The sequence below is a fragment of the Balaenoptera acutorostrata genome, chromosome 15, assembly GCF_949987535.1.
Source record: "Balaenoptera acutorostrata chromosome 15, mBalAcu1.1, whole genome shotgun sequence".
Taxonomy (NCBI): domain Eukaryota; kingdom Metazoa; phylum Chordata; class Mammalia; order Artiodactyla; family Balaenopteridae; genus Balaenoptera; species Balaenoptera acutorostrata.
In genome coordinates, this window is record NC_080078.1 from 79912092 (window position 1) to 79938681 (window position 26590).

Sequence of the window (26590 nt, forward strand, 5' to 3'; positions counted from 1 at the left end):
GATTATTACCTACCTCAAGCGAGAGGAGCTCTCCCTACATTCCATTATCTGGTTAGAAGAAAATTCTCTCCCAACACCCCCCTGAGAAGTTAGCAGACATACTTCCCAAGCACCCCTACTTCTTTTGTGTGTCAACTACCCTAGAGATTCCTAAAACTTCTAGAAGCAGAGTCCAACCCATGGGCATGTGACCTGTGTATTCACATAGATCCCCTCACCCTTGGGTGAATGACCTACTGTTTTCATCTTCAAATTCTTAATAACTTTTAAACAAGCGACCCCGTATTTTCAGTTTGCACTGAGTCCCACAAATTACATAGCTGGTCCTGAACAGGAGTAATAACACCCATTCGCATCTTCTTTATAAAGTGCACAAGAAGATCCAGCCGTGGTCTAAGATCTGAAGCCAAAGAACTCCTCACTTTGCCCCGCAGACCTCTTTTTTCTTTTGGACTCTGTCACACCCAATCTCCAACCTCTAGGCTCTGGGATTCTTACATATCTTTGCAGAAACTCTACAGAAGTTGGGTAAGAGATTTTTCAAAGGTTAAGTGGCAGATTCTCTGCCGGCCACATCCTAAATCATAAAATGCCTTCTATAAAATAAATGCATCCCGTTCAGCTTTTGCCACTTCACCCAGGTCACCTCTGAGCTAGAGTTTATAACGGGGAACAAACTTCCAATTACTAGAGCTGTTTATTTCTGCAGAGATGGACCCCCGAGCCTTTCATAAGCAAACCCATTGAGCCCAAACCATGCTTTTCATGGATGAGAGCTTCAGAATAAGGGCAGTTTGTCTATACTGCAGAGAGAAACCAGATGTTTCCCTTGAGTCGAAACAAGCAAATGACAATTCAGTCACACTGCAGAACAGCCCGAAAAAAAAAAAAAAGAAGTAAATTCCGGAGCACTAGTACGTGTGGGCCAATTTTTTGACCTCCAAACACCTCCAGCTATACTTCTATTTTTCATTGTGCCTGCAGGACATTGATTGCCTTTGCAGGTCTTTAGCAGCAAGCTCCATGCACTAACCCTGGTTAATGTATAACTCTTTAACTCGCACTCTAATCTGACTGTGGCAGTGATGAGTTGTAAATTCTACAGCATGTGTACATTTCCTGGGCTTGACACGAAAACGCCCTTGCAGACCCGGCAGAGTTCATAGGTTGAAAGTTGAAATTTTCATATTCCGATCGGGTTGTCTGCATTCCCCAAAGCCTAAGAAAAGACTGTTATTTGAAAACAGGCAAAGGGTGGAAGAGCATTATTATAAATTCCACGGGCCACTTCCTGGGGCTTTTGTTTAAATTAGCGGGAACTTTAAAAAGAAAGGCTGAAGTTTAAATTTAACAAGTGTATACCCAACAGAGGCTTTTAAAATAAATACATAAATGGCCCTTCCCTGCTTCTGGTGCCCAATAATGATGAAATAGACCAACATCCCCGGCAGGGGGGAAATACCTTTTGGGAAAGATAACAGTGCAATTTGCATGTGAGATTTTTTTTTCAGGGTTTTTTGGTTTTTTTTTTAAATTAAACAATAGATCAGTTCACCAGCGATTTGTAATAAAGTCAAATTGAGTAGTCTGAAAGAATAAAAGGAACCTTATGGGTCTGAAATAACAAACTTCACATCTGTCAGAATTATGGGAAAGTGTTTGGCAAGACCTATTTTAAGACTTGTAAAAGCTAATGCTCTGAATCTTAATGAGGAAAGCCTGGGAAGGGGAATGCTTTGCTTACTGAGCTGTATTTGAGATCCTCAGTAAAGACCTTTGCAGTACTTCTGCGGCAGTAATATCAAAAAGACCATCACTGAGCAGATGCAAACTATTATACATAGAATGGATAACCAACAAGGTCCTGTTGTATAGCACAGGGAACTAGATTCAGTACCCTGTAATAAACCATAGTGGAAAAGAACATGAAAAAGAGTATATATACACATGCAACTGAATCACTTTGCTGTACACCAGAAATTAACACAACATTGTAAATCAACTGTACTTCAATAAAATAAAAATTTTTTAAAAGACCATCACTGTAACCCTCTTCTTTTAAAAAGTATAAAGCAGTTTTAGTGTTCTCCTAAGTCTGAACACAGTTCATACTTTGAAAACAAACAGTACTTGTGTTTAAGAATACAGCGTTTTCGTTTAGCTAATTATTAGCTAAACAACTCCCCATTAATGAACACGTTCCCTGCACTATCCTACCTTCTCCTGATGAACTCCAATGGAATACAACGCCCTAAAAGAAACATATGTGTGTCCTTAGACCTCAAATCTTAGTCACGTTAATTGCAATCCTAAATAATGGTGCAAAGTGGATTTTGAACTAAATTGAAAAAAAGATATCACTCTCAAATGGAAGTGAGATCCTTGAGGTTATTCTGTAACTGGGAAAGGGTGAACAGAGCAGCACGGAGGAACAATCTGAAAAGAACTGGAGAAGAGGAAAGATATCCGTTCCGTTTTTTACACCACATATGTACTAAAAAGCTGAAGATGAGAGGGATTCTCTCCATTTTGCACAGACCTTTGGCTTACGACTTACGGTTCACCATGTGCCCAGATGTCCCCAGCAGGAAAGAAGCATCAGCAATTGTGTTAATTATGCTTCTGTTTGCACTTTCCTTCAAGGCTAATTATCCACTTGCTTCATTTAGCCCTTGATCACAAGTTAGTCTGAGAAAACATTCCTGGTATGAAGACCCCTGGAATTCATCTGGTAAAAATGCAAATCCAACTGCCCTTACTACCTGTGATAAGTAAGGCAGATTCCCCCTCCAGAATTAAAGTTTTGGTTTGGTAAGGACTAGGATAAAGAAAAATAATTCCTTGACTAATTACTCTTTCCTGACCCAACCCAAATCTTTCAAGTAACAAAACAAAGTTTTGCTGGGTCTTTTACTACTTCAAGACCCTCTCTTCTTCGGCTTTGGTGTCTGCAGTGCCACTGAATGCTATTAATTTGGAAAGACAGCTCTACAATTAAAGTCATAGAATGCATAGAAGTCCAATAAGAACCTCTCAAGTCTCTGATCAGGTTCAATGTGGATTCCAAGTAGGAGGAGAGGGGATGCTTATTTATCTAAAAGCATCATTCCTACTTGGCTTTCAACAGTTTGTTCATCTCAGAATGAGGGGGCTGGATTGATTTCTTTGGACTCAGAAATGTGTTTTGTCCTACTGTACAGCAAAAGGAACTATATTCAATATCCTGTAATAAACCATAATGGAAAAGAAAATGAAAAAAAATGCACATATATGTATAACTGAATCATTTTGCTATACACCAGAAACTAACACAACATTGTAAATCAACTACACTTCAATTAAAAAAAGTGCTTTAAAATGGACTTAAATCTAAAAGCCCTTCTGTAGCATATGTATTAAGGCTGAACGCCATGGCAATCATTGAGATATTCTATGGGGAAGTGTGAGCCTCATCTCCAGGCACAGAGTGGAGCCTAGACTTATAGGCTAAGGTTTTACATTCAGACAAGCCGGAGTTCACATCAAGCTCTACCCCTTAACTAGCTACATCATCTCAGACACAATACTTAACCTCTATGAGCCTCAGTTCCCCATAGGTAAAAGCTACCTCCATAAGGTTGTTTAAAATAATGACAGACCAGACCTTGTCCAGCACCTGGCTGGCTTATAGTAAGTAAATCTTTCTTTTTGTCTCTCCGGCTTCCCAATCTGGACAACGTTTTTCAAACAGTTCCAATGCCACCTTCTCCCTGTAGCATGCCTTGATTACAGATTCCTGGATCACAGAATAAGCTTTCCCAGAGTCTCAGGTCCTCACTGGCCAATATGGTTTTTTCTTCTATTTTCCCAGGAAGGAGAGGCTCAGGAAACAAGGCGGAATTGGGAAGAACAAGATGGAGCCAGAACCTGGGGTTCTGTACCCCACGCTTCTAGCCATCCCAGCCTGTGACCTTTGGAGAACTCTTTACCAGGAACACTTCACGGGCATGTGATTCCAGTAAAGGCACAGGGCCCTGCACTCAGAAGGGGTCATTACTTGGTTTCATGCTCTGCTGCCGCCATCTTGAATAATTTTTGAACCGGGGCCCCAAGTGTTCATTTTGCATTCAGCACCACCAATCATAAAGCCAGTGCTGCTTCCTTCCAACCTCAAAGACTCAGGATGCAGGTCACCTCTTCCGGGAAGACATCCTCAGCTCCCCTCTGATGGGCTCCCATAACCTCCCATAACCTCTGGCTCATACCTCCATTGACTCACCCACCAATATTTAATGAACCCCTGCTACAATACCACCAGCACTGCCTTTCTTGGGCACAGACCAAATCCCAGCACAGTGCTAAATTTTTCTCATGCAAGAGTTATATTTACGGCAACTCTCTAAGGTAGGCACTATTATTATCCCCAATTTACTGACAGATTAAGGGATCTGTCCCCACAGCAGGGGAAGGAGGCAGAAGCAGGACTCTTGAATCCAGGCAGAGCACAAACTCAGAACCACTACTCTCCTCAACCACCAACCACTGTGCTCAGAACCAGGAATGTGGTGGTCACGAAAGGGGACATTCTTTATAAGGACCACAACACTCATGCCACTAAAGTATAACTACCAGTTACAATCATCCCCTTTACACGCCTGGATACCTTGCTGGACTATTAATTTCCCCAAGTCCCAGCCCCTCAAGTTTATCTCTGTAATACAGAAACCTATCACAGACCTTGGAAAGTGATGGAGTTTCAAATATCCTTGAAGAATGAATAAAAGGTCATTTCTACATGTAGGCTAATTTTATTATCAATATTAAAATGCTTCAAATACTTCTTATTAAAGTATGACAATTACATTAAAAACTAATCCATTGATGTGTTGTTTTAGACACACCTTGAATGAAATAAGATGATCTAAACCACTGGAAGCAGCAATTTAAAAAAAAAGATCATCCATTTTTTTTCTCCCAATGGTGAATTTCTTATTTCCAGAGTTTTTAATTCACTTGTTTAAAATCAATTTTTTTTCTCCAGGTTCGAAACCTTTTCAATTCGATTAACACGATGCCTCTACAACTTTGGTAACATCCCAGGATCTGTGCCACTGGCATTCTTAAAACGACATAAATTCCTGCATTGTTGTGAATCTAATTTTGAGACCTGGAGCAAACACAAATTGAGGGACAAGCTGCAAAGTAACTGGCCTAAAACTGGCCTGTCCTTTTCAGAAATGTCAATGTCATAACAAAGAAATTCGGAGAACTCCGCCAAGTTAGAGATTAGGGAGAAAGGACAGCTAAATGCAAAAGGCAAACCTGTCCTGGTTCCTGGACAAGAAAAAAAAAAAAAAAGCTATAAAAAAAATTTTAGGAACAAATGGCGAATTCTGAGTAAGAAGTATAGATGAGATTAATAGTAATGTAATGATAAATTTCCTGATTTTGTAATTATACTGTGTTATGTAAGGAGAACATCCTACTACGAATTAAACACTGATGCTGATGTATTTACAGGTTAAAAGGGAATAGTGTATGCAACTTAATTCTCGAAGGGCTTAGGGTGTGAGGGGAAAGATGAAAGAGCAAAAGCTTAACAACTGATGAATCTGGGTGAAGGCAAATAGGAGTTTTCCACATGATTTCTGCAACTATTTTGCTAGTTAGAAGTTATCACCCACCCACCCCCAATTATTTAACTGTACTAGTACAAGTACTGTTACTATTAAACAGGAAATGATGCAGAATGCAGATAAATATAATGGCTTATAATCTCATGATCAAGGACTTGATATTCTGGTTTCCAAACTTTTCTGAACTCCAAACATAGTGTTGAAAAGTACATTTTAAGATGCCATGTGATAAAAAGAGAAAACAGTCCTGCGTGGACATACATATATGTTATCTGTTTCCCTTTGCTTTTGAACTTACTAAATGAAGATCTTGGTGAAAAGCCTCACTCAAGAAAATATTATTAAATAATTGAACGGTAAGGTAAAAAAAAAGGCTTTTTTCTCTTCCTCTCTCTGAAATCCTCGTTTGGGCTTCTTACTTTGGTCCTTCCCCACAAAGTGTATCAAATAACTAACCTCCCCTCCTTCACTTTCCAAGCTGACAGTTTTCTTCAGTGCCATTTTGGGGCTTTCAAAACAAATTGCAGAGCCAGGGTCTGGGTTAATATTCAGAACTCTGCTAGGTCTTCCCCTACTGTTGGATTGGCATGACAATGGAAACCACGGGCCACAAAAGGAGACCCACAAAGGAAGACAAGTGTTTAATGCTACAGCCATCTGCCAGTTCTCCTCAGGATCTTTTCAAGAACGGAGGGAAGCTAAAGCAGGGGCTGAGAAGGGGGTCGGATCTGCAGGGGAGGGCAGAAAAATCACTCCCAGGAAAAGCAATTGCAATATGAAAAGAACCAAAGAAGGTCTGGAGCCTGGATGGCTGAATGAATGGGATCCCAGGGCCCCTCCTCCTGAGCTCTAAATAGACCCACCGCACCCTCTCCGATGGGGCTTTTGTCGGTTGCCAAGCATTTTAAATGTTATAGTCAGAATATGTTATTAAGGGAGGATTTAATATACACAAACCACAAAAAAACGTACTCCAGAGGGGTCTTCTGATTACCCACATGGAAAGCCCAAGCCACCTGCCTTTGCAAAGATTACGCTGGGTTTTTTTTCTTTAGGTAGCAAAACGTCCTAAATACAGTAGTTTAGCAATAATAAAGCATTTCTATACCAACTCTAAATCCCCCCTTCTCCCAGAGACTTGCAACTTTTTAAGACCACCAACTATGAAAATCTATTTCAATGCATTAAAACAAGATACTTTCATGCCCTCACAGGATTATACTTTAAAAAAAAATTTTGGAGCCTTAAATAAATTTCTCCAACATTTTTCCGAGAAGGAAAATTCTACTCAAACCCCTGAAACCATGGACGGACTGCTTCCTCCGAAGACTAACGCACTTAACATAAAGCAGTTCACAACCTGGCTGGCTGCAAGCTCCCTTGGGCATCTATCTTATCTCTTTCAGAATTCTCAATTTCCTGAAGGCAAACCACAGCTTTTATTCCCCTCAGCCGCTCCTAAAACATTATTAATCCCTGAATGGGATCAGTAATCTTCGGGAATTTTAGGTAACATTCTCTCAAGTCTGAATACAACCTTAACAGGAAATCTAGGTAGAATTTGTAGTTGGAAACAGAAGTCGACATTGGCTGGGTTGTTTTGTGGGTTCTCAACGGTGTGTTTGAGCAGGTTTTTAAAATTCCACCATTTCAAAAATTCAAATTAAAGGTTACCTAGTAATTTCTCTTTGGGTCAGATTTAGTCACTCTTCCATTTTGAGGATTTATAAGATGCCTTCAAAGAAACCTTCACAGATGCAGCTTTTATTATGTTAAGTCTGGTGCCTTCTTAAAAACTCACATTGCAAAGCTGTAACATTAGTTTTGTAACGTTGAAAGAGTATCTTTTAAAGCTGCACTGCCTTGGAAACTCGTGTGGGAGGATGCCAAGTGCACAGAATTAAATTCCAGTTTGATGAGGCACAAGTCAGATGACAGGACTGGCTCTACGAGGGCAGTGGCAGCCCAGGGATGCGGCCGGAGTAACCCCAGGCCCTGGGGCAGACGCTGGCCTCCCTGGTGCTGGCAACGAGTGACTGTCCTGCCACGGGGCACCTGCTCACCCGCCAGCCCCGGGCCTTGAACTCTGCTCCCTGACTGTCAGCGGCCCATGATTGAGTTGCAACCCTGTGGGCCACCACCCCCCACCCACCCACCGGGGGCCCTGCTTCAGGAAGTGGCCCCACTGGGGCCAGGAGGCTGACCTCTCGCTGTGAGCCGGCTGTAGACCTGCGAGTTGACTTCCTTGTCTCGTACGTAGCATCGGATCTCCTCCACCGCCTCTCGGATGATGGTGACGGCCAGCACGAAGCCCTGCACCGAGACAGAGAGAGGGTGAACCCTGGTGGAAGTCACCTTCCTCTCCTGGGGCCGGGGACAGAAAAGGCCAGAGGCCACTTGAGGGCAGCAGGGCAGGACCTGCTAATTATTCCAAGTGCAGAAGCCCCAGCAAGCCCACTTCTCTGAATCTCTGACACACACGTGTACAGGGACTTCCCCAGTCACCACCGCCACAGGGTTCCTAAGAGTGAAAAACACAGAAACCCCAGAACCGTCCGTCCACAGGTGAGGGCTGAGTGATGGTGACCTCTGACGTCTGCATCTCACTCGCCACGTGCCGGGTGGCATTCGAAGTGCTTTCCAGCCCTTAGTGCCGCTCGTGGCTGAGATCACCACACTCACTACCCAAGAAGAAACTGAGACACACAGGGGCTGAATAATCTTGCCCCTAAGTGATAACGCAGGGAATCTAGTTCCAGAGTCTTAACTGCCACAATGTTCTGCCTCTGGAGAAACTTGGGTAGGTGGAACCAGTAAGATGGGCCACCAGGACCCAAAGTGAAATGCATCCCTGTTTGTATTGACCGGTCAGTAGGGAAATCAACTTTCCGGAACATAACAATGTAACACTGTTCAAATAAACACCAACAAAGATTCTCCTATACTGCTAAAGATTTTCCACTGTCCTCAATTACTGTTAGATTCCTCTACAAGGTAGGGGGCTAAGATGGGATGGGGACTTCAGTCTTTCCAGTAATGTTTTAAACTTCTATAAAGAAAACACATTAAAGTATTAATTGCATAAGTACACACTCATAAAAAGAAAAGTTTTAACTGCCCTACCTTCCCAAGTCAGATACCCCAACTCATAAAACCTGGTACAGAGGTTATACTCACAGCTATGTGAGTCACCCATATCTAGAATCTATTTTCATCTAGATTCTTCCTCTTGTATCAATAAAGGCAAGAACCGTCATTCATTTTTTCTTACAAAATACACTTGTCACCCCTCCTTTTAAAGTCTTTTTTTTTTTTTAAATGCAGAGAGCACAATCGCCCCAAGGTTAGCAGTAGTGAATTCTTTGAGGCTTTCATTTTCATACTGTTTATCCCATGCGATATGTTAAGTTCGAGTCAAAGGACTTCAAATCTCTTATGTAAATTTAGCCAGAGATGGGCTGCTTTGTGAAACTCCTCCAAAGGCCCACACATCTTTACAATCAAAGGATTACTCCTTTTCCACTCAGATGTAAAGTACACACTGAAGCCAAAGCAAAACTGGTACATTTCAGAAAAAAAACGCATAACCAGACCACATACAGAGGTGAGGGAAAACCCGTTCTGGAAAAGCAGGGCCCGGTTTGCAGAATCCCCACCCCCTCCCCCTGGCTGCTGTTTTGTTCTGGGCCAGAACCCACGTTTTTGTTGTTTGTTTTTTCAAATGTTCCAGTTTCTATTTCTCTCTGCGTGGGCCTGGCTAAATCCCATTGATGTTAATGGGAAGTGTGTGCTCATTACAAAGACAGGAGGCACTAACCTCCCTGCTACAAATAAATACTGCCTCCTAAGTCACCGTATCTATGACCCCCCGAACACACACACACACACACACACACACACACGGTCCTCATCAATCCCAGGGGACGTGCCACGTCTTAAACTAGAAACTGCTTTACAAAGAGCTGCAAACGTAGTCCAGAAATAAATTCCACCCGTCCACAGATGTGTCCTTAAGAGCCACAGATACCGAGAAAGAGGCTTGAATGGGAGTGGGGGGTTTTCTGAGCTTGTAAGGAAATCAGAGGTGGTGACGGTGAACAGACACGAAATTCTGAAGGTGCCAAGACTCTTCTATAAGGTTGTATGTCAAAAATAGATTTACTAAAGCAAAATTATGAGAGAAATCAGAAAAGCCGTTCCCTCTGGTTGGGGAGGGGGCTGACTGCAGAGGGGCAAGAGGGAACTTTCCGGGGTGATGGAATGGTCTTGACCGAGGTGGTGTTGACATGGGTACTGACAAATGTCAACACACAGTGAACTGAAAACTTAGTATCTGTGCATTTTATGGCATGTAGATAGCATCTTAATGACAAAAAAAAAAAAATCTAGATTATTTGGTCTTCATACAATTTTATGGATTATTTCAGCTGTCTCCTGAGGAATTTCTCCCTCTAACATATTACTATCAAGAAAAAAGTTACCAAAAGCTAAAACGTAATCCGCACAATGAACGATGGCACTAGTACCAGAATTTTTTTTTTTTTTTTTTTTTAAATTTTTTTTTATAGCTACTTTATTTATTTATTTCTTTATTTTTGGCTGTGTTGGGTCTTCGGTTCGTGCGAGGGCTTTCTCTGGTTACGGCAAGTGGGGGCCACTCTTCATCGCGGTGCAGGGACCGCTCTTCATCGCGGTGCGCGGGCCTCTCACTATCGCGGCCCCTCCCGTTGCGGGGCACAGGCTCCAGACGCGCAGGCTCAGTAGTTGTGGCTCACGGGCCCAGTTGCTCCGCGGCATGTGGGATCTTCCCAGACCAGGGCTCGAACCCGTGTCCCCTGCATTAGCAGGCAGATTCTCAACCACTGCGCCACCAGGGAAGCCCCAGAATTTTTAAATTAAAATGAGAACATTTCCCGAGAATGTTCTATGTGTCAGGAGCTATTTGAAGCATTTTACTTGCTGTACTTCACTGAACCTCCCAACAAGCCAAGAGAGTAGACATGATCGCCCCTATTTTATAGGTGAGGAAACTGAGGCTCAGAAAAGCTTGTTCCAATTACACAGCTTCTCAGAGAAGTTGCAGCAAGAGCTCAACCATCTGGCCACACCGCCCCCATTTTGAACCACTGAGCTCACGGCTGGGTTTGAAATGAGAGGACTCTCAGGGTGGTTGGAGACATTTCAAAATGTACTTTAGCCAAGAACAGGAAATTGATTCTCTACATAAAAATCTAGGGGATTTAGGGGAAATCAGCTACAGTCTCCTGGAAACAGATGCTACCTAATTTGTCTGACCCCAAACTCCCTTCTCGGCAGCCCCTGGAAAGAGAGGAAGAACTTGTACAAGACAAGCATCTCCTCCTGTCTCTGAACCATCACAGGAAACCTCGGCTATAAAAGGGGTCACAAGCTAGTGAGAAACCTCAGGACTGGGACTTCCCTGGTGGCGCAGTGGTTAAGACTCCGCGCTCCCAATGCAGGGGGCCCAGGTTCAATCCCTGGTCAGGGAACTAGATCCCACACGCGTGCCACACTAAGAGTTTGCATGCCACAACTAAGGATCCCGTGTGCTGCAACTTAGAGGCCGGCAAGCTGCAACTAAGGAGCCTGCCTGCCACAACTAAGACCCAGCACAACTAACTAAATAAATAAATAACCTCAGGACTGTCAGAGGCTGCTGGTAACCCACCTGTCTTCTCTCTACAGCCAGAGTCCCAGGGAAACCAGGTGATTCAGCTGCTTACACTGGAAGTCAGGCCTTCTGGCTTCTCCTGGAAATTCCGAGCGTCATTTCAGAGAGGAGACTGGGCTAGGACTGGGGTCAGGCCCTCTTCTAGAAGGGTGGCAGCCCTCCAGGTCAGCCCAGCCCCCACGGTTCACCCCATTGCATTTCCTGAGACCCTGGGGTCAGCATCACCGGTGCTAATGTACAGAATACATACTAGGAACAGAAAAGGGTAGAGTACCTACCATCAAGTTGCGTTCAACACTTTGATCCTCGGTCACCAGCCCCAAGAACCAATGTGGCCTCCCCCTGTGGAGGGAGCAACTCTATTCTGAATGGTTTCAAACACCCTGAATGCACGTCTGATCTACGTACTTTCCTATACCTTTCCAACTTCCAAAGAGGCACACTGAGGTGACTTAAGACAGAGGTCTCGGCACATAAAGATAAAAAACACTTAAAAGAATAAAAGGCAACCCCCGGCTCCAAAGATAAACACTAGCTTCGGTGAAGAACCTTCCAGACCTCCATGTATCTACATGTACAAGTGTGCAAAAACACTTCTTGTGGGGGAGAGGGTCATAAAAATGGGAGTATGCTGTCCATGTTATCCTGCAACTTACTTTTTTCATGCAAAGAAAAACATGAGTCACATCGTGTCGTGTCAACATCACTGGAGTGACTTCATCATTCCTGACTCCGGGGCAGCATTCCATAGTTTTGCTGGACCAGCATTCAGGTAACCACCGATGGACATTTGTTTGCTTCCGGTGTCTGAGTAACATACAGCATGCTGCAAAGAATATCCTCGTACACACACCCCACACACATCCCAAAGCCTTTTCTGATATTCCAAAGCCCAGTCCTTAGAAAAAGAAAATGAGTGTCCGTCTCTGTGGGGCTTCACATCCTCTCCACATCCTAGCATGATCTCAAGCAAGCTCCTTATTCTCCTTTGCCCCATGTTGTTGTTTATCGAGTGAAGAATCTTTTTTCTCTACCAGTCTGATTTGCCTGCAGTCCATGGGAATCTCCAATAACCACTGTGGAAGAATTCGATAGAGCTGATCTTGTTTCCAACCCCACTATTTCTCCTGCATAATTCCATCTTCTCTGAGTCATACACATGACTCTTGGTTAACAGAATGAAAAACTTATGACAAAGATGGCCAAAGTTCCCTCCCCAACACACATGCCAATGCCAACGCCAACGTGAACAAGGTTGTAGGGGTGCTAGTAGGTCTGCACCCCAAAAATCGTTCGGACAATGGGTTTATAGGACAGGCTGGGCAGATGAATACCTCGAGGGGAGAGAGCACAGACCAGATATCATGCTTGAGATGGTAAAGACAGGGAGAGGCGGGGACACACAGCTGCCTTCTCGAACACCTTGGGATCCAATTGCATTTACATAATACATACTTTACTATAATGTAAGATAGAGTGTATGTAAAACAGGCACGTGTAAGAAGAGACTGAAAGGAAACAGACCACAAACATAGATGGGGCATCTCAGGAAGTGGCTGCACAGGTAGGGATTTTTGCTGTGCTGCTTCTCCTTCAAACTTTTCTCCAAAAATAATGAGTCCCGGGGGACTTCCCAGGTGGTCCAGTGGTTAAGAATCCACCTTCCAATGCAGGGGACATGGATTCGATCCCTGGTTGGGGAACTAAGATCCCACATGCCGCGGGGCAGCTAAGCCCTCGTGCTGCAACTACTGAGCCCGTGCACTCTGGAGCCTGCGCCGCAACTAGAGGGAAGCCCACGCGCCGCAACTAGAGAAGCCCGCGTGACGCAATGAAGACCCCGCGTGCTGCAACTAAGACCCGACGCAGCCAAATAAATAAATATTAAAAAAAAAAAAAGAATGAGTCCCTTTGTAGTTGATAAAAGAAAAGAAAAATGAACAGAGACCGTTTTGCAGGCAGTAAAGCAGCAAGATCTGGGGTTTGGGGAGAACCCAACAGACAAGATTTGAGAGGTGGGATCTGGTCATCCCACACTCCCAGTCGAGGGTTCCTGAGCCCAGAAGGCACCAATATGAGGTACCAAGGAACCCCCTACAGCCTCAAGCAGAGCAGAGACTGCAAACCGGCAGCCTGCAGACAGACCACCAAGAGAAGGGGTGTGCTCACTCCACACAATGCTTTAACATTTTGTAAATGAGTTAGCAACGTTTGAAAATCAAGGGAAAGAGATGCTGGAAATTAGAAAAAAATGATTCAGCACTGTGTATATCTTGTTACCATTTTTCTAAAAAGGAGCGTTGGGGGCTTCCCTGGTGGCGCAGTGGTTGAGAATCTGCCTGCCAGTGCAGGGGACACGGGTTCGAGCCCTGGTCTGGGAAGATCCCACATGCCGCGTGGCAACTGGGCCCGTGAGCCACAACTGCTGAGCCTGCGCGTCTGGAGCCTGTGCTCCGCAACAAGAGAGGCCGCGATAGTGAGAGGCCCGCGCACCGCGATGAAGAGTGGCCCCCGCTCGCCACAACTAGAGAAAGCCCTCGCACAGAAATGAGGACCCAACACAGCCAAAAATAAAATAAATAAAATAAAATAAATTTTAAAAAAAACAAAAAAAAGGAGCGTTGGGGAGCAGGGAAAAGACAAGATTTTTAAATTTAATGTTGTATGTCAATTATACTTCAATTTTTAAAAATTATGGTAAATGGCAGAAGCCAGTCCAGAAAAAGTTTATTCATTGTTTGTAAACTTTGGAAGAAGGAAAAAGAAATGAATGACAGTGTTCTGGGGGTGGAACTGGATAAAAGGGAGACTTTTCATGAAGTACCTTTTTACACGTTTCCTGAATCATGTGACTGTATTACCTTTCAAATAACTATACTTTAAAAACGTAATCAGTAAAAGGCAGGGTGATAGATGATATTTTATACACATTACACATTTAACCTTTCTTAAATAACTGACTTACAGTTTGACTTTGTATAGGTACGTAGCAAACCACTGTGGAACTAAAAAACTAAATAAAATTAGGGTATTTCCGGTAAAACTCTGAGGTTTCTACCTCTTGGGCCTGGCAACTCTGGGTCCATGTTTGCAGCTGATGGAACAAAGCAGCATCTCCTGCTTTGAGATGGGACACGAGCCCCCCGCTTCTATCAGCCTGGCCTCTGAGTTAGCGACACTCACTGTGTAAAAGCACACACCCTGACGCAGACAGCAATGTCTGTTATCCCAACATCCTACCTCACCCACAAATGACTCAGAGCAGAAAAGAACGATTCCCGCATCCCAAAAGCACCTCCACCGCTTGTGTGTAAGAAATAAGCCCCCCTCCTCTTCCCAGGGCTGGAACTGCTGACACGACCTGTCTGATTAACGCAGCGCCGATGGCGTGTGGACCCCGCTCCCGGGGCCCGTGGCGCCCACTCACTCTGCTCCCTAAGCGCCTGTGCACCAAATCCTTACCGTCCAAAAGAATGTGTGTTTTTGTTTCCTTAAGGAGGAAACATCTTTTCTACTTTAACAATCTTCTCCCAATGAAATATTTAACAAGATTTGTGAACAGAGAATCCGAGTGTTCCTTCCGAGCCCTGCGTAATGAAAAATAATTATATTTCATAATGTCTCTGGAGGAAAAGAAATGCCAATTTCACCCTCTCTGTGCCCCAGACGTGCTGGGCTTCTTTCTGTCCTTCAAATACTCTAAGCATGTGCTGAACGCAGGGCCTTTGCACCGCTGCTCCCTGAACCCGGGATCCTCCCACCCTCCTACTTTTCTTCCCATCACCTCCTCAAGAGGCCTTTCCCGGCCACCCTGGCTAAGACTGCTCCTCCACATCTCCCACCTTCATCCACTCAACAAATACTAACTGTGCCTGGGATGTCCCATTTGCCCTATGACCTTCTACTACCTTCACAGCAGTTTCACTACTTGAAACAATTACGCTCAACTGTTTATCGTCTGTCCCCACTGAAAGTCAACTCCACGAGGGCAGGAATTTTCCTACGTTTCAGTCACTGCTGCATCCCCAGTGCCCAGCACCGTGCCTGGCACACAGCAGGTGCTCAATAACCATTTCCAGAAAGGCAGGAAGAAAGAAAAGGCGGCACAAGAAGGATGGAGGGGCATCGGGTCTGTCGCCCTCCATACACACCGAAGCACAGAATCTGTTACTCTGTCAACCCTGCACGCTGAAATAGTCTACATAATAAACAGAAAACAATTCAAAGAGCACAATGCACAGAGTCGGAGGCTCTGCCTTTCTCATGACCGCTGTGTGCCAGAGCCTAGAACCGAGTGATTCATGATAAGCATGCAAAAAATATTTGCTGAAACAAGGAAAGACTGAACAGCTGACGGACAGAAGGAATGAGTAGCCCAGGCATCACTACGGCTGATCCTGGTAGTGGGAGAAACGGAGCTCCACCATGAAAACCTCAGGGGTTCCCCGCATGTTGGCCTGAGGGTGTCCTCTCCCTTGAAAGGCCGAGTCCCATTCCAGGTGCTTGGAGGACAAAGAACCTCTGCTGCCCAACCTCTGATGTTACTGAACGGAAGACCCGACTCACTCACCAGGGGAACCCAGTAGGTGTACAGTGCTCCCAGTCGCATTTCGGGGACGAACTGGGAGCAGGCGAGAAGTAGGAAGTAGAGGTTGAAGAAGTATTTGAACTGGTTAAACAGCACCTGGAATGGAGAGAGAGGAGAGAGAAGACACTTGAGGCTGGTCTGGATGCAGCTGGGCGGGCTTAGAGGGGGATGGGTGACATTTCAAAACACTCCCCGGGAAGAACACAACTCACATGGTACCTGCACATACGGTTTACACACCTCTACATGTTGTATAGGAAAATACACCTGGGTGACGAAAACATAATTTGTCAAAGTAAAGAAGCAAATGATACACGTGGCAATTATAAACACCAGATTCAAGACAGTGGGGACCTCCAGGCAGGGAGGGTATTCTGGAGGCTTCGGCTATAGTTGTGAGATTTTATTTCTTAAACTTTTTTTTTTTTTTTTTTTTAATTTATGGCTGTGTTGGGTCTTCGTTGCTGCGCATGGGCTTTCTCTAGTTGCGGTGCACGGGTTTCTCATTGCGGTGGGTTCTCTTGTTGCGGAGCACGGGCTCTAGAGCACAGGCTCAGTAGTTGTGGCACACGGGCTTAGTTGCTCCGCGGCATGTGGGATATTCCTGGACCAGAGATCGAACCCGTGTCCCCTTCGTTGGCAGACGGATTCTTAACCACTGCGCCTCCAGGAAAGTCGAAAACTTTTTTTTTCCTATTTTTTGGCCACGCGGAGCAGCACGTGGGATCTCAGCTCCCCGACCAGGGATCAAACCCACGCCTCCTGCAGTGGAAGTGCAACGCTTTAACCAGTGGACCGCCAGGGAAGTCCCTTCTTAAACTATTTTGTAAGTACAGGAAAGGCCACTCAAAATGTTGTTGAAGAGGTTTTAGTGGGAAATGCTTATGCCGTAAGACTGAATCAAACGAGTGAGATAAATGGATATCTCCATGGTATGATCTCAACGCCATACAATAACTATAGCAGAATTTCATCCCATGTGGCAGGAGGGTTCTGGCAGAGCTTTAACTGACCCCACATGCCCTGGAAGTGACACTGATCCCCCTGACTCATTTTGGCCATTGGGCAACGAACAGAAATGACGTGTCCCTTCGGAACACTGTCCGGCCCCTCGCTCTTGCCCTGCCATGGAGACGTGGGTGCCCACGTATTCCAGATGGTGTAGCTGTGAGATGGAGGAGAACGGCCTGATCTGCCTCAGAATTTCCATGAACGAGAAATAAACTTTCATTTGACTTAAGATACTGAGCTTGTGACTTCCCTGGTGGCGCAGTGGTTAAGAATCCGCCTACCAGTGCAGCAGACACGGGTTCGATCCCTGGTCCAGGAAGATCCCACATGCCTCGGAGCAACTAAGCCCGTGTGCCACAACTACTGAGCCCACGTACCACAACAACTGAAGCCCACGCACCTAAAGCCCGTGCTCCGCTAAGAGAGAAGTCACCGCAATGAGAAGCCCACGCACCACAACGAAGAGCAGCCCCTACTCGCCACAACTAGAGAAAGCCTGCGCGCAGCAACGAAGACCCAAAGCAGCCAAAAATTAATTAATTAATTAATTAATTAATTTTTTTAAAAAGATACTGAGCTTTAGGGGGCTGGGGGAGGGGGGTAAGCCAGGCAGCAATAAATGGACTCAAAATCACCCTTAAAAAAACATTCCGGTTGACCTTAAGCTACAGTGTGTAAGGTATTTGTATTTCCATGTTCTCCCTCAATAAATCAAACAGTGATTTTTTTTTTCTTCCAGCTTTGGAACTGATTGCTGCTGCTGCTTCTGAAGTCAGTCAGTGTATTTTGGAGGCCACAGTAGATAAAAATAGATGTTTAACTTAAGGGTGTTTTAGGGGGAAGGTTTTCAGAGTACTTGTCCGTGGATTTGTGTTAGTTAACGAACAAAAGGGATGACTGCAGAGTAAAATACTACATAAAACATTAGCAAACATGTTAATACAAAGTCTCTCTGGATGGCAGTGTTAAAATTTACCTTTAAAAAAAAGTTCTCTACACTTTTATCTCCCAACTTTCCTGTTCCAAATATGTGTTTCATGATAATGAGGGGTGGGGGGGAATGTAAGCACTGATTTTTTTTTAAATAAATTTATTTATTTATTTTTGGCTGCGTTGGGTCTTCGTTGCTGCGCGTGGGCTTTCTCTAGCTGCGGCGAGCGGGGGCTACTCTTCGTTGTGGTGCGCGGGCTTCTTATTGCGGTGGCTTCTCTTGTTGTGGAGCACGGGCTCTAGGCGCGTGGGCTTCAGTAGTTGTGGCACGCAGGCTCAGTAGTTGTGGTTCGCGGGCTCTAGAGCGCAGGCTCAGTAGTTGTGGCGCACGGGCTTAGTTGCTCCATGGCATGTGGGATCTTCCTGGACCAGGGATCAAACCTGTGTCCCCTGCATTGGCAGGCAGATTCTTAACCACTGCACCACCAGGGAAGTCCTCTCCTGATTTTTTTTTTTTTGTAACAAAGCTACGTCCTCAAAATATCTTTTTCACTCTCAGGCCCAACACACCAAATAAATGTGAAGTTATTCTAACCAATCAAGTGGAGTCTCACAGCCTTGCAGACAGAAGGCAGCCCCCTTCCAGGTGCTCAGGACCAGGGAAGATGAATGGCCAGTGGCTGAGGTGACATGGAAAAGACACGGGGTGTTCAGAAAATCTGCCACAGGGACCTCAGTCTTCTATGACTGGTACCACTGCATACATTTGGTGTAGGAAGAAGAAAACAATGTTGCCCCTGGCCGTACATACCCCAGGCAAAAAGGTGAAGAAGTTGTACTTCTGATTGTTGATGACGTTTCGAGGGTATCTCTGGTCCCTCTTCTCGGGGTGCCCCAACCAGACCGTGCGGGGCCTGGGCTCCCCTGCACCACAGCATCTCAGCCACTCGCAGCACCTGCGGGAAAGACACGCCCACACCGTCAAGGCCACGCCCACACCATCCGCTCTGCCCAGAATGTCTTTCTCTAAAGCATCTTCACTGGGTCAGAACCACAGCCCCATCTGGGGCTTCATCCTTCAACGAGAGGGGAAAACACAGCTGAGGCGTCTAAGAAGCTGTGGTCCAAATCAAAGATGCTTTGTCCCCAAGCCCAAATTATTTCAAAAAGTAGGATTCGTTTCTAAAATAAGATTTAAGTTAAAAAAGTAAATACAGAGCAACAAGTACTGTTATCACTTTGACATTCTGCAGGTGAGAGAGGAAAGCTCAGGACAGCTGAATAAAGCACCCGAGTTTGCCAAGATGTGAGAAACAGCTGAGTCTGGCCTTGAACCAGGTCCGTCTTATTCTGAAACCCAGTGTCTTCCCACCCCACATGCTATCAAGGGTGCTGGTCACACCAAGATTACTATACAGAAAGAAAAGGGAAAGAACCTCCTTCCGCACTCGGCTCTACTTTTTAGCAACACGCTGGAGGAACAAGCCAGGAAGATGATGGTGTCTCGGCGCCCCGCATAACCTGGAGGCAGGCCAGCGTGCCAGCTGCAGGCAAACTGACTCCGAGGGCCGCCCCCGGAGGGCAGCTCACCAGGCACGCCCGCCCTCAGATCACCTGTGTGAAGCCAGGGACACCTGCCCGGCTCTGGCAAAACTAAGCTGCTCTGAGACACACTCGTGCCAAAAAAAGGCAGCCCTTCCTTCAGGAGAGGCTGTAGACAGGCATTCTGAGAATTACGAGCATTCCTAAGTCCTTGCGTGGAAAGACCGCAGGCTGAACTGTTCACCTCCCCGCCCCCCCCCACAGGCTGGGAGGAAGGAACCCCAGCCCTACCAGCCCCCTGAGATGCTGCCAGCTGAAGGCAACCCATCCAAACATGGCCATGATGACTTACATAATCTCTTGTCACCTGCGGACCCACCGTCTCCCCCTCCTCCTACAGGCCAGGCAGGCCCTGCCCAGGTACTGGGGTGCAGAGCTGAGCACACACAGTCCCTGGGCATCGGGACTCTAAAGATTAGCAAGCCAGCAAGTCGCCTGCTCAGATGCTCAAAATTTCCATGATGAAACACGATGCTCTTTCTTAAAAATAGCATCCTGGTTCCGGTAAACTAGTGCTAGGGCCGGGGCGGGGAGGATGGTGGTAGCTCTCATGAGGACGGGTTTCACTTCTAATAACTCATTCGTGTTGGCGAGAGACACATACAGAAACCTTGAGGTGTCCAACCCCATTCCTGCTCTTGGGTGTGCGTCACCCAAGCTGGCCATCCGTGGACGCAAAGCACTGAAGGGGGGAGGGAGGGAGGGAGGGAGGATGCATTTGACGGAAGCACACCCTTCAATCTGCAGATAGCTACCCATGGTCACTGACTTTTCCGTGAACCAGCCAGTCTCTCCCCATCCTAGAATAATCCTGTAATGACGACTCCCAGAGCTGAATGTTTCTAATGAAAGCTGAAGAATGGATTTAAGAGAATGACATACTGTCAGGCTGTTTATGAGTTTTGCCTGTTTTGTCCTAGCAGAAGGTTCCGCACGGCAAGCTACCAAGTTAATCTCTCCGTGACTTAACCTGCAGGCGTGCGCGTGCACAGGGGCAGGTCATTCAGGGCAGCCCGCACGTGGTAGCAAAGACTGGAACCGAACCGTACCTAACCGGTCATCAGAGGGGCGCTGGTCAAATAAGCAGGGAACAGCCATACAATGGAATGCTCAACAGTCTTTGAAGAAGGAGATAGAGCTGTATGCGCTAAATAGCCCCATTTGCAAGATACGCTAAATCAGAAAGGAGCTGAAAGGTGTGTCCAGGATGCCATTCTTTGCATGAAAGCAAGAGAATAACGTGCAGACTATGCTTGCCAATGCAGAAAACCTCCATGACAGCTGACACCACCAGTTTCCTTTGGGAAGGAGGGAGTAGGGGCGCCTTTTCCTACTTATTCTTCCGTCACATTGTACGTATATTACCTATGGGACTAAATGTGCATTTCTTTTTTTTTTTTTTAGCTAAATCCATAATAGTAAGCATTTATTAAGTGCTCATCTGGTCCAACTATGATTCCAGTTCCTGTGGGGACCTAACTTTGGAACAGGATCCTTCCCTTCTACTTCCTCACGATCTCATTGCAACAAAGGGTAAGCACTTGGCACAAGGTAAAATAAGGACTTTGTGTCACCTGAGCCCAGTGTAACTAGCCCCAAGCCCATCTCATTTCATCACCTTGATTGTCACCTTGTTTATTCACTTTCTACCTGCACTGGATACAAGCTGCGCACTTTCAATGACTTTTAGGTCAATAGTATTTACCGAGTATCTAATAATAACAATAATAAGACAAGTGATCATTGCTCCCTTTTTGTCACACATTCATTCACCTAGAATGTCCTGTGCGCCCACAGGATGCAGGCCCTCACCTAGGGCATTCAACAGTGAGCAAGACAGACAAGGTCCTCCTCCCATGGGGAGGAAGAGAGACAGCAGACAGCTATCCAGAATAAAATAAGGCATGGGATAAGGGAAGGAGTGGGGAAGGGGGTGCGGCTCCGGGAGACCGGGTGGTCAGGAAGGCTGGGGTGACAGTCGAGCCGAGTGACAAGAAGAAACATCCCCGCAACCAGGCAAGGAAGTCCATCTAGGCAGATCAGAACCGCAAGGGCAAAGATCCAGAGGCAGGAAGCAGCCTGACACACATCTGCAGGGAAAGAAGACTCGTGCGGCTGGAATGCACCGAACACGGGGGAGAGGGTAAAAGATGAGGTCGGAGGAGAAGGCGGGGGCAGACGACACAGGGCCTTGTCACCAGGGCAAGGAGTCTGGATTTTACTCCATCCACAGTGGGGATCACTGAAGGGTTACAAGCACAGGGTGGCATGATCTAATTTTTTTTTTTTTTTTTGGCCATGCCTCACGGTTTGCAGGATCTTCGTTCCCCAACCAGGGATCAAGCCCATGCCCCCTGCAGTGGAAGCACAGAGTCCTAACCACTGGACGGCCAGGGAACTCCCAATTTACATTTGTTTAAAGGTCCTTCTGGCTTCTAAGCAGAGAAGACACTGCCGTGGGCAAAAGGAGAAACAGGTAACAGGTGTGAGGCTTCTTTGGGGGATGGTGAAGTGTTCTAACATTGTGGTGATGGCTGCACAACTCAATGAATACACTAAAAATTGCTGAATTATATACTTTAAAGAGGTGAACTGCAGGGTATGTAAACTATATCTTAATCAAGCTGTACATTAACCAAAAAAAATTGGAAACAGAAGGATCATTTAGAAAGCTGTTGCCGTCATCCAGGCAAGCAAAGACTAGGGTGGTGGCAGTGAGGGGTGATGAGAAAGATACAGATTCTCAAAACGTTATGGATGTAGAAGTGTATTCTCTTTAAAAAATAATGTCTTGGGCTTCCCTGGTGGTGCAGTGGTTGAGAATCTGCCTGCCAATGCAGGGGACGCGGGTTCGAGCCCTGGTCTGGGAAGATCCCACATGCCGCAGAGCAACTAGGCCCGTGAGCCACAATTACTGAGCCTGCGCATCTGGAGCTCGTGCTCCGCAACAAGAGAGGCCGGGATAGTGAGAGGCCCGCACACCGCGATGAAGAGTGGCCCCCACTTGCCACAACTAGAGAAAGCCCTCGCACAGAAATGAAGACCCAATACAGCCATAAATAAATAAATAAATAAATTTTTAAAAAAAATAATGTCTTGCTTCACTTAATGTTCACAACAATCCTACATAGTATGTACTAGCATCATCCCCATTTTCATGATGGATAAACTGAGGCCCAGAGAGGACTCAGTTACCTGCTCAAGATCTACTGCTACATCAGCTCCATCTACTACCGAGTGGTGGAAGCAGACTTTAAGGCCAGGTCTGTCTGATCCAGATCCTGAGCTAAGAGCCTGAGAGTACCCTGCACAGCCATTAACAGCCCCATCAGCACAATTATTTCACAGCTCTATTTTTTTTTCTAGTCTCTCTTCATTACATAAAATTGGAAAGATCCTTAGGGGCCATAGCAAGTGAGGGCTCTCAGGCCGCTCAAACCGGAGCTCTTCTGTGTGCACATCAGCTGCCCTGCCGCCCACACTCATTCATTAATCTTCGTATCAATGCGTTGGCTCCCAGCTCCCCAGTCACCCTTCAATACCCGCTCTGGGATGTGGACAGACTCCTTTCTGCCTCTCCTTTACAGTCAGTGAAATGCTAAGCCTTCTCAGTAGAGGGCGCTGGAGGGACACCACTGGAGGAAAAAGCTCACCTGCGCTTTCCAGGCTGTGGCACAGTGGGCGGGTCAGCAGTGCGTTGAGAGAGGCCATCGAACGGTGCTCTGGCCAGCCACGTGCCCAGCACATGCTGTCCCTCGAGGCTTTCAAGCCCCACTGTGGCCCAGGGGTCACCTTCCCAGGGCCCTCTCGATATGGACATCCCATGCCCCAGGCCTCCTCCACACACCAGTGCCCTGATTCCCTCACCCCCAGGTTTGTCTCCCAAGGTCCTCCTGTCACTGTGGCCCTCAGTGTCCCACCAGGGACACTGTGAGCTCCGGTGCCCTCACTCCCATTGTACACCCAATGTGTCAACCACCAGCTGTGCCTGCCACCCCATCTGTACCCCTGCAATTGCTTTCTTGCTTGCCAAGAGGCCAACCCCACCTCTGAGCTCCAGTCATGACAAGCCCAGGACCCAGGCTTGGCCAAGCAGAGACCTCAACATGGTGATGGGCTCAGAGAAAGGACCAATGAGAGGCCTGGCTGGGATTTTTGCTAGAAATTCCAGAAAAGACATGCTCTTCACCCTGGGGTTGTTAAGGTGGCAGAAAACAAGCCTGGAGTTGCAGGAAGCCACCTTGCTCCTGTTTAGGGAGAGTCTGCCTGAAACTGGAGTCACAAGGAGGATGCAGAGACCACAGGAGGCTCCTGCCCACCTTGGGGGAGAGTGTAGGTCTGTAGGTTCCCTGGGCTTCTCAAGTCTTAGGCACCAGTACATTGGTTTTTGTTTTACTTTGCTAAAGCCAATGTTAAGTGGGTGCAGTTAACCACCGCCCCAAATCTCCTGTCTGATAGTCCTGTCTGCCACATGGCTGGACCGCCCTTAAAGATGCATTCCTGTTTGTGTGTCTTCGCTTCTAAGCTTTTAAAGCCTGCAGTCTATCATCCAGACGTCTGCACACTGATTTCTTTAGAGCTGTGATGTCCAACATGGTAGCTTTACATGTAAGTTACTTAAATAAAAGAGTTAAATTCCCCATTCTCAGTAGCCACATTCTGAGTGCTCCGCGGCCACAGGTGGTCAGTGGCTACGGATTGGACGGTGCAGATTCAGAACATTCCAGAATGGCAGAGGTTCTACTAGACGGTGCTGCTTCAGAGCAGCGCTTTCAAGGCATCTCCTCCCTCCTCGCTCTTGAACGAACCTCAATGCCACAGGAACATCAGCAAGTGGACCCCACAACTGAAGGCAATTTGCCTAAAGAGTTTCCCAAACTTCAGCCATTTTCACACACGTGGGATTTCTACCATATCCAACTAACTCTACTTTCTAACTTCGTAAGTCTGCCTCAATTTGCATACCTTAAATCAGCGATTCTCAACAGGGAGAAGGGGGTTAGTTACTGGTATCTAGTAGGTAGAGGAGGCCAAGATTCTGCTAAACATCCTACAAAGCCCGGGACACCACCCACCACAAAGAATGATGCAGCCTCAAATGCCAGTTGTGCCCTGGTTGAGAACTCCTGACCTGGATTTTATTTATCAATACATAAATGTGTCTTAAAAGGTAACCACTATCATAAATGGTAAACCAGGGGCTTCCCTTGTGGTGCAGTGGTTGAGAATCTGCCTGTCAGTGCAGGGGACACGGGTTTGAGCCCTGGTCTGGGAAGATCCCACATGCCGCAGAGCAACTGGGGCCGTGAGCCACAACTACTGAGCCTGCGCGTCTGGAGCCTGTGATCCGCAATAAGAGAGGCCGCAATAGTGAGAGGCCCATGCACCGCGATGAAGAAGAGTGGCCCCCGCTTGCCACAACTAGAGAAAGCCCTTGCACAGAAACAAAGACCCAACACAGCCATAAATAAATTAATTAATTAATTAGTTTTTAAAAAATAAGAAAAGAGAGAACTCAAATTTTTATAAATAAATAAATAAATAAATAAATAAATGGAAAACCAGTATCACTTGCCATAAATAGAAGGTAAACATCAAAATCAACACAATGAGAAGCAAATGTTACTAAATTCCCACTGGATACAGTGGCTCCCAGCCCCCAGCCTGCTGCCTGCTTGCCAGTTTCTTCTGCTATTCCAAAGTGGGCTCTGACAGGATTAAAAATATTGAAGGAAAACTGAAAAAGGAAGTGTCTCGCTGTACATCTCAATGCGATTTAGTTCCTGTCCATGAATTACTTAGTATCACCGTGGCACCTGGAGCCATCATCTGCTATTTGGGGAACTACTGTCCTGCAGTAGAAGCCTTGGGCTTGGTGGCAAATTTACGAGCGCCGAAGTCCCCCCCCCGGCCCCCAGGTCAGTTAAAGCAGAGGAGGCGGCGGCCAGGCTCCCCCCTGACATCTGGATTTATACCCGCGACTCTTTTTTCTTCTATCAGCTGCCGCCACACCCCGTCTGTCCAGGGGTGGACGTCAGCACCCCGGAGGTCCAAGAGGGGGAGCTGCCTGGAGCTGTGGGGTGGCAGCTGTCACCCTGCTGTTGCTTCTCAACACCAAACTGAGCTGTCTGTCACTTTCCCAGACAAATTAACTCCTATCCCACATTCTAGACAGGCTGGGGAGATGGGCTACAAGATAGAACCCCTGAGTGCGAGAAATTAATGTAGAGGCTGAAAAAGAAGTAACAAGCAAGAGTCACAGTTTCAGAAGAGCAGGACCACGTGGGCTAGAGGAATAAACACCAGCTTTTAAACCAGATGGGCCTGTGCACAAATCCCAGCCCCGCTCCGCACCAGCTGTGTGCCCTTGGACAATTCATCTTCTGTGATCCCCACTTTCCCTATCTGTAAAATGACAATAAGACCCGCCTTGCTGAATTACTGCGAAGACTAAGGATTTTATATATAAAGGGTGTAAGACAATGCCTAGCACATAACAGGCATTCAATTAAAAGTAGATATTATTTCTCTTGTTATTTTTCCAGATTAAAAAAAGAAAACATGAAAATGTTCTCACCTGAATAGCAACAGCTATTCAACTAGGTTAAGATGTAAGGCTAGAAACAATTTAGTCTACCCTGCTTCCAGCTTAGACAATTTAAACAAAAGGAAACCAAAATGGACTTCCTTATGATTTGACTCTAAAACAAACAAAGGTTTGGAGAGCCAATAGCCTGCCAACCAGATGTGCAGTGTTTTCACACAATCTGGCCAAATGCAAGGAAAAGCAAATATTAGAGAGGGACACGCCAAGGGAACAATGTTTCTGGAAAAGGTAACCACTGCAACTAGGAGCTGGCGTCCATAGAAATGATCCTCTCTGCCCTGGTGCCACTCAGCAGGCACTCAGTAAGTACTGGCTGAATTGCCTGCATGACGTACCCACCTTCCCTGAAGCCAGAGTCCAGGAAGCTAGAGTCTCAGTGTTGACGCTGGGAAGCTCCAGGAAGAATGTAAAGGAAAATTAAAGGCAACACGGAGAGCTCACAGATACAGAGAACAAACTAGAGGGTGCCAGTGAGGAGGGGCGAGACAGGGGAAGGGGATTAAGAGGTGCCAACCACTATGTATAATAAAATAAGTAAGCTACAA

At 46.2% G+C, this 26590-nt stretch overlaps 1 protein-coding gene across 2 annotated transcripts in view; it reads right to left on the reverse strand.

The window, feature by feature from the left end:
* Positions 1-26590, reverse strand: part of ATP9A (ATPase phospholipid transporting 9A (putative)) — a 137652-nt gene that overhangs the window by 90680 nt on the left and 20382 nt on the right. For both annotated transcript variants that reach the window (XM_057528702.1, XM_057528701.1), the window contains exons 2-4: positions 18648-18792; positions 15878-15991; positions 7820-7928 (exon numbers count right to left, since the gene is read on the reverse strand). In XM_057528702.1, the coding sequence (XP_057384685.1) occupies positions 7820-7928; positions 15878-15991; positions 18648-18792 (368 nt within the window). The remainder of the gene's footprint in view (positions 1-7819; positions 7929-15877; positions 15992-18647; positions 18793-26590) is intronic.